At 33.5% G+C, this 9,019-nt stretch overlaps 1 protein-coding gene across 3 annotated transcripts in view; it reads right to left on the reverse strand.

The window, feature by feature from the left end:
• LOC111367656 (calcium-transporting ATPase 3, endoplasmic reticulum-type) overlaps nucleotides 1-9,019 on the reverse strand; it is a 33,852-nt gene that overhangs the window by 16,865 nt on the left and 7,968 nt on the right. For all 3 annotated transcript variants that reach the window (XM_022988639.1, XM_022988641.1, XM_022988640.1), the window contains exons 10-16: nucleotides 8,151-8,236; nucleotides 7,360-7,461; nucleotides 6,913-6,966; nucleotides 6,712-6,813; nucleotides 5,165-5,223; nucleotides 3,878-4,022; nucleotides 3,017-3,124 (exon numbers count right to left, since the gene is read on the reverse strand). In XM_022988639.1, the coding sequence (XP_022844407.1) occupies nucleotides 3,017-3,124; nucleotides 3,878-4,022; nucleotides 5,165-5,223; nucleotides 6,712-6,813; nucleotides 6,913-6,966; nucleotides 7,360-7,461; nucleotides 8,151-8,236 (656 nt within the window). The remainder of the gene's footprint in view (nucleotides 1-3,016; nucleotides 3,125-3,877; nucleotides 4,023-5,164; nucleotides 5,224-6,711; nucleotides 6,814-6,912; nucleotides 6,967-7,359; nucleotides 7,462-8,150; nucleotides 8,237-9,019) is intronic.

Raw genomic sequence — 9,019 nt, forward strand, 5'->3', positions numbered from 1 at the left:
GCAATTTAGTGTTTGAACTCATATTTATATCAGCCAATCATTTAAAAGGCATAGTAGTGAGCTGATTTTATAGAAAAGTTCTGAGCATTCTTATTGATAGTTATTGTGAGCGACTAATCAGTGTGGTTTATCTACACCACTGAAACATTTGTTGTCATAAGTGGGTATTTGCCAATCAACTCAAACAAGAGCAGTATCTGTTGTGCTGTTGATGTTTCAAGAAAGTTAAGCAACTCTGCGAATTCAGTAAAACATATTCAGTGATAGTTCATCATCCTTCCCCTTTTTGTTTTTCAGCCTTCTAAATTAATTTTTTATATTGATAGAAGCTAACTACCAAGTTCATTTGCAGGCCATATATTCTAGTTCCTTAATCTAATCACTTATCTTTATCATTGTACCATCCATTCGTTCAGTTAAGCCACTGGTTAAGGAATGAAGAACTAAAGCTGCTGTTACTCTGATTTTTAGCTATAGCCAACTACTTAGATTCATAAGATTATAATTTGTTTCTTTGTCCTGTACACAACTAATTCTCGTTATTAATTGCTTTGTTTCAACATAACATGACCAGCAAGTCTGTAACTGCCAAGGTTACTCTTGCAGGTCTGTAACTTCCGAGGTTACTTTGATATGATAAAAAAAAAAAAGAATTAATTTGTCTATAAGCAGCTTATTCATGTCTCTATTTATCCCCTCTAGATGTTAATTGCTAAAACCATCAAGCTTTTGGGCATTTACATACCTATTCCAGAACAAAAATTTATAAGAACAAAAAAAGTCTCAAAGGTAGAATCTGACACCACCAATAACTTGACAAATTGTGGTTTCCTAACCACCGTTAAAAGACAGCAACAATTTGTAATCAAGAGATGAAGTAATTACAGTTTCTCAAGTTTGCGAATCTACGAGGGTGTTTGACACCCACTTTTAAGGAAAAATGAATTTTAGAATAGTAGATTGACGAAGAATGTGTGGATGAAAAAATTTTTGATTTACGTGTAATATTAATTTAATGAAAAATGTGTGGTTGAAAAGAAAAGAGAAAAATACATTTTCAGAAAAATGGGAATCAAATGGGGCCTAATACTCCTTTTTTAACCTATACAACAATTAACCAAATGCAGGATCCCCAAGTTCTATATTGAAGCTTTAAACTTTTATATACTGATACGTATCAGGCAGAAGTGCATGAATAATTTATTTTAACAAATGTCAAATCCAGAGGTTCTTCAGGAAAATCCAAGGCAAAACCCTTGAAGGGGTGCTTTGGAATGCAAAGCAAACATTTTATGATAAAGAGAATAATTATAAAAATAACTTCAGAAATAACTAGAGTATACTTGAAAAATAATAAAAATAATAAAATAATAAAAAACTAAAAAAAAAATAAAAGAAAAAACTAACACCACCGGTCCAATATAAGTGGTTACTGACTTACTGTAGGAAATAAAATTTGTACAGAAATCTTGGCAGTGGTCGAAATGATTTCCAACATCTAGGATGAGTATCTAAATGTTCTTAATGTAACAAAGGACTTGAATGAAACTTCAGAGAGCAATCATGCACAAATTAGGCAAAAAGGGAGAAGCTGGTAATGCTGCCGCATAGGCAGAAGCCCACATAGGCAGAAGCACTAACTTTCTAATCACTTTCACTCTATGCAATTTTTTTATGTTTTAAGTATACTAGACCCTCCTAGCATAGAATGAACAATAACTCATGAACAGAAAGTAATTCAATTTAAAATCCGAGTTTTCCAGCATCATAACACCCTTACAGAAGTCAAAAGTGCAAACAATAATAGCTATCGTACCAAACTGGATAGGAAGACATGAAATAAGGTACTAATGCAGAAAAATTAACTATGCACAAAACCCACCCAAACAGGCTTTATGCTGCTTAATATAGATGCATGACAAGAAGCAAAAAGTCAATCTAACTAAAGGCATGTTTGGCCATATAATTTAAGCTAGTCAAACCCACACATTTTGTGAGATCCACAACTTATTACTCACTGAGCACTGTTTGGTGGAGATTAAAATCAAATCTTTAGCAAATTTTGATAAAAGTTGATAAAATGTGTAGTTAAAAAGTCGTAGGTCGTGCGAAACTATGATGATCAGACTCGGGTACCGATATTGGATATGGGCACGCATCTAAGTGTTGGATCCTTTATTTTATAAAATATATGATACAAGGGACATGGCTAAAAAAATTCAAATTTCGAACATAAGTACGTGGGTACGTCTTTCAAATTTCAATATTTTCTACTAATCCAGAATGTCATTTTGAATAGACCAAAATTAATTGTTCACAAAGAAAGAAATGAGTATTGAATAAGGGGCTAAGACAAATAATAGAATTTTGGGGCTTAGTTTTCATATATGGGAAGTTAATTACTAAATGTTATATAAAATTGAAAATAAAGGACTTGATTGCAATTTCGACTTAATGGAACACTAAGTAACACTATATGAAACCCATTTTCATTCTATACAAAGAAAACCTCAGCGATACAAAGAGGAAAAGAAGGAATAAAAAAGAAAAAGAAAACGGTCAAAAAGGAAAGAAGAAAAATAAGGGAAAATCAAGTATCATCGCCTTCCTCCACCCTCTCGGTGGTGGCGCTAAGTTTAAAAAGAGCTAAAACAGGAAAGAAAAAAAAAATGAAAGGAGAAGAAAGAAGTAAAAATAGTGAAGTGTTCGGTTGAAACTTAGAGGATCCGACACATATCCTTACCCATACCCATGTCATGTCATGTCTACACGGATACTTCGTCCATTTGAAAGAGTTTCGAGTATTAGAGCCATGAAATATGTGGTTGAAATTAATTGTTGACTGTGACTTAAATTAAACTCTTGATTTTAGATTTTAGTTTCTACTAAAAAGGGGTTTAATATCCACGCATTCTATAGGACCACGACTTATAAAGCACTGCCAGCAAGCACTAAATCTAACAGGTAGGAACAAAATAAGAAATGAAAACATATAGCATGTTATAAGAAAAAGTACCTGAACTCCCATGCTGTCAAAGATAAAACCATCTGGTGCATATGTTGTGCCACTGACATTGTATTCAGAAGCCAGGGGACCATGATTTACAGAATGAAGAACGCATATCTGAATAGGCAAAGGCAAACATTTAGCTAGCATTAGTACTTTGAAATGAAAATGAAGTCAATTTCTAAGAATATAATTAACTGCAGCAATACATGTCTGAACTATGCATTAGCAAGATGTGTCGTCTGTATGCATCAACTATTTCCTCCCTCAAAGATAAATTAAAAAGTAACAATTGCACATTACAAAGTAATAAGACCATATGAAAGGAAGGCAACAGAAGCTAAAGAGAGACTAGAATTGAAACAGGAGAAATTACATCAGCAATTCAACTTAAAACGAGTATTTACAGATGTTAACAATAAGTAACTCAGGAAGAAAACTACCACTAATATAATATACATTTAGCAACTAAATGAAGCTAGAAAATTCAGAGTTGGGATGTCAAAATAGCAAGCTTGAAGCCAATATAAACAAATAAACAATTAATAATGAAACTTTCTAAACATCAGCTCAGATAACGTGTTGCCCTATGCTAAATAATAGCACATGTTAACATCAAATTGAATTTAATATAAGACATGCATGACTTAGAGTTTCAATGAAGCAATTTACATGGAGTGGATAGCCAAAATAGTGCACAAATGCATGACAAAACTGCAAATCCTCCCCTCCCTCCCACAAAAATAAATAAATAAATGAAAACAATGAAACATCCAGGCAAAATTGATTAATGACCTCAAAAATATTGTATGAGAAATAAAAATAAGTAATGTATGAAATAAATATGTATTAAGCTCGACAACTGAACACCTTTGAAACGGACATCATGTTGGTAGTCAGAGTACCAGTTTTGTCACTGCAAATCACAGTCGTGCAACCTAAGGTCTCTACTGATGGCAAGGACCTTACAATAGCATTTAAACGAGCCATTCGTTTTGTTCCAAGTGCCAGACACCTGTGACAATATAATACAAGCATTAGCAGTAAAGTTGATGAAAAATGTTTTCCAACGGATGTATAAGAAAGTCAAATGCACAACTGGGCATTTCCACACAGAATACTTCTAATTCGGATTCAGAATTTCTAGGTAACATCCAACAATGGCAAAAATGAAATTGAGTGACTGGACGAACAATATTAGACTTCTTACAATACATTTGGAAACAAAATAAAAGATTAATTGTTCTTAGTATTTAAGTATATAGCCCAGGTTCTTTCCCAGATTGCATCTCAAAGAATTCAGCTCAAGTACATGCCACCTTATGAGCCTCGCTGGTCTTGTAATACCTTGTAATTTCTAAAGCGAAGCAACAAGCTTTATATTTTTCATGAAATTAGTTCTAAGGTCAAAAAAGGATGCAAATATCCATGTTCATAATATTGATTTGTGGAAGCCATTGCAACAGTGCATAATAAAAATAAAATAAAAAGAAAAGAAAAGAAAAGAAAAGAAAATTTGTCCAAGCAGAAAAATGACAATGGAGAAGGCTTATAATGCATAAAATATAGCACATGCAACTCTAACTAATCGAATATTACCTTCCACAAACCTTGTAGCATTTAAATACACAGCAACAAAATATTAATAGGTCAAACAAAATTCAGTAGGAAATAGAGTACCTCCTCCTATTGGCTGCTTATATTGAAAATGTATTTCATCACAAGATTATGCATGAGGTCCGCTAAGTTCCACAAAGTTTAAGAAGGTTTATTAACATACTTGTGTCAACATATTTGTGGACATTATAGATATAGATTGAGAAAGGCCTTCTAACATCAAATTTCTGTATAGGAACCACAAATATGAGTTTTTTATATATCTTCGGCATGGACTCCCTTGTCATGCTCTGCATATTTGTTCTGACGGTGCATGGACAGCAATGGAAGCCATAGCTCTATATCAAACATATACAGAACCATAAATGCATGAGTTTCACACGTGTCTCTAAAATGGGAACCTCTGTCATGCTGCATATTTTTTCAAGGTGACAATAATACATGTACAGAGATATATGTCTTTGCTCTACATCAAACATATGGTGGAATCTATATATCAAAAGAGTAATTTAGTACAACATGAGAGACTGAAGCACTGACGTTGTAACAACAGCAGGAAGCCCTTCAGGAATGGCCGCAACGGCAAGAGCCACAGCAATCTGAAAAAGCATAATATAAGTAGTATTATCAGCTACAAAATAATAGTCACCTTCATGTATAACTAAACGAAATATAAAATAATTTAACTTAGCTAAAAGGAACAGAGAGAAATTAAAGAAGAAAGATAAATCACACGAGATACAGAACCGCTCATAGTTGAGTAGAAATAAGTTCCCCCCCCCCCCCCCAACTTTTTTATGTTAATTAATTCTTTTACCATTTCACCCTCCATGTATCCATTTAATGTCAAATTTTATTTATATATATGATGCAATAAGTATAAAAAATTATTACTTTAGACTATTAAATTAAAAAATAATATTTTAATCAATGTGTCAATGACGTATCGTGTCGGAACTTTTTCATAAAGTCACGTGTCAACATGTCAGACACGATATCGGTGCTTCTTAGACTCTACTGTAGCCTTTTTCAGTTTTTCCTATGGATCAATCCACTTGGATTCAAATAAAACTTCTATCTAGCAGAAATGCTCAACCTCATACAGATATTTCTCTTCATTTTGCACTTGTTATACATTTCAAGCTGCAAAGACATGTCCCACAGGATTATGCTCCATCTCTTGCAAAACATATATGCTCTGAACAATCTTTAAACACCATGGGCCCATGATGAAAGTAGCTATAATCATAATGTATAAAGTCTTGACTATTTCATTCATCTCACATTAAACTTTTGAAACCGTCACTTGTTTCCCTCACCAAGGAGTTGAGAGATCGTTAGATGTCAGATTAAAAGTTCACATAAAACTACTTCCACGTGGATAATTTAAACCTACAAATTAGATCGCAAAGTGTTTCTAACCAATGAATACAGATTTTGACTGGCACTCCTGGTTTGTTGGAGAAAGTTTCAACATAAACATGGAAACAATTAATGTAACATCAAACTCTCTTCTGTTGGTTCACATGCACATACATCCAAAGTCCAATTCACATCTTCAATTTGTCTGCCTCTTAAATTGACAGAAATGGCCGATAAGAGAGTAATATTGCTTATCTATTTATCTACCATAAAACATGAGTATAAAGGCAACGACACTAATTACTAAGAACCTTCAAAAACAAGTACTAACAGAAATTTGAACCACCAGAATTAAATCACATAAAAATTTAATTTTCGTCGTGGAGAGTTAGATTATAAATTTACGTATACGTATATGTATATTCATAATTTGGAAATGTGTTATGAGGAGAAAGTTAATTTGAGAATACATATAGATATCTGATTGAGGAAACAAACATTACTTATTACAGAACACACACAGAACAGATTCAAGAAAATGACAACATGAAAAGCTTAGATCAATGTTCTACAAGTGATTGTATACTTGATGCAAACACAAGTACTATCAGCAAAGGCCATCTGGTTATCAATATCCATAAGATGTCATTTAAAAAAATAAATCAATGTGATTATTTCCATTTCAGGTAATTACACATAGAATATCAAAGGAACCACAGATATACCTTGAAGTAATGTATGGCACCTTGCAAGAAGCCACCATGAGCAGGATCCCGAAAATGACCAATGTTCACAACCCAAACCAATACACATATTCCTGCAATAACCTATAAGGAACAAAAAGTATCATAGTTACAAAGGTTAAAATGTAACTTGGGCTGAATATAATTTTGGTAAAAACGAGTATGTAGTCAATGTGCAGTCACCTTAGCCAAAAAAGTACCAAATTCATCCAACTTCTTCTTCAGTGGTGTCACTTCCTGCAACATATTGTACAAATTTATGGTGAAATCGGTGAGACAATGATAATAGCTACTCAGTCGTGTATCTACCCTCAAACCATATGCAGTTTAATTGAACAAAAGGTAATGAAAAGAAATATCTTCAAGAGCTTAGATTCTTGCCATGGCTTAGATATATTGCTGAAAACTCTAGACAAGGGCAGCACTTCTTTTATTCTGTGATGGAGTTGGAGTTGTTGCATATTGTAAAGTTAATCATCCATGTCAGGTGAATTCAAATTAGAGTTATGGACTCAAGTAGTGACCATTTTTAATGTTTTTAGTTATAGGTATAGGTATAAAGGAGTAAATAAATCATGCAAAAGAACCAAAAAGCTTCTCCAGCTTCTAAAGAGTGTAGATGACGCTCACATCTTCAGTTTTCAACATAGAATCGCGTATGCTTCCCATTGCAGTGTTAGAGCCAACTCCAACAACAACGGCTCTTGCCCTTCCAGCAACAACAACTGTTCCCTGAAAAACAAAATGTAGAAAAATATTGAACAAAAGAACCCACTCAGAGCTATTGAAAGGAAGCTCCTGATAAAAACATGTCTAACGAATAATATTTAATCAGAAATCAAGTAAATAGTTCATCCTAACTACTGCTTTTGTTAAAATAAACAAAGCAATATATTTAGGACATGCTAACCCGGAAACATTTCTTTGTCAAATAGCAACACACCTGAGACATCCATGACCTCTAAGCCACTTAAATGTACAAGTTTTGCTAAATTGTGATTTATTAAATAGAAATATGGCTATATCAAGCATATCCTTCTCACATATCCGGCCAAATAAAAGACATTAACATAACTCTTAATCTCTGATTAGTATTTCTAACTTAATTTTGTTATACATACATACCATCTGTATAATTATGTTAGAAATTGTATCTCAATATCCTTGGTCAGACTTCATTGGAAGATATCATACATATATGGCAAACATGTAGCTTGCAGGTAAAGAAACTGTATTAACCTCTCATCAATTCCACAAGTACCATAACATCAAAACAATCCCTAGAGTGAGCTCATATCGGGGTACTAACTGGCACTGGCATCCTTCCATTGTGTGCAAAAAATTGATGAGCATATTGTCTCAAAACATATGTTCCATACCAGATACCAAATGTAATGCAGGACTAGCTTTCAAAAGTTTACCGAGAAAAGAATGTTTGTCTTGTCTTGATATACTGCATTTGTTACACTGGTGATGTTCAGTTCTTTTTCGACTGAACAGCTCTCGCCTATCATCACCCAAAAGAAATAGATACATCATTTCCAGTGATAAGCAGGAAGGTAAGAGGGGGGAAAGATATACAAAACTACGAGGCAACATAATTCCCCACTCGTAAAAATAGTGACCATGCAAGAGTGTTGAGCTCCAATACAAGGCATTTTTATAGATCCAACACAATACAACGACGAATTTACATAATGGTCACTAGAAATAACTGAAATGAAAAAAATAATAATGATAATAACAACTGAGCAAGAAAATTAATGGCAGCATCTACCAATGAGGAAATCTTGCAACCAAACTCTGTACTTGCACAATCAATGATGCAAACAATATGACTAAGACATTTTGAAAACTTATTATGTTGGCGAAATTCAGAACCGCTTTATCACATACACCATTGTTATCAAAATCAGAAGGTGAAACATCTAAGTGATTGCTTCTTCAGGTTGAGGAAGCAAAAAATAGAAAGCATGATCAAGCGATATTTTACCTTCAATAAAATGTTATAATGGAGACCTATAATTATGCAAATATGAAGCCTATTAAGTTCTGAGGCACAACTTGCATGGATATGCAGCCTAAGATGCAATAAAAGGGTTTATTCAAATTATCAGATTGGCACATGACAAATATGGCGCCCTTCACTTGAAGGACCATACAAATGTCGACTAAGCTGTGTCGAACTGGATTTTTAGCAGCATCAGATTTATGAACAGAAGTTTATTGACCTCCTATAATATTTGATTTTTGCACAACAGCATCTCTGAAAGTCAAAACTAAGGAAATT

This window comes from Olea europaea, chromosome 18 (genome assembly GCF_002742605.1).
Source record: "Olea europaea var. sylvestris chromosome 18, O_europaea_v1, whole genome shotgun sequence".
In the NCBI taxonomy this organism is placed as follows: Eukaryota; Viridiplantae; Streptophyta; class Magnoliopsida; order Lamiales; family Oleaceae; genus Olea; species Olea europaea.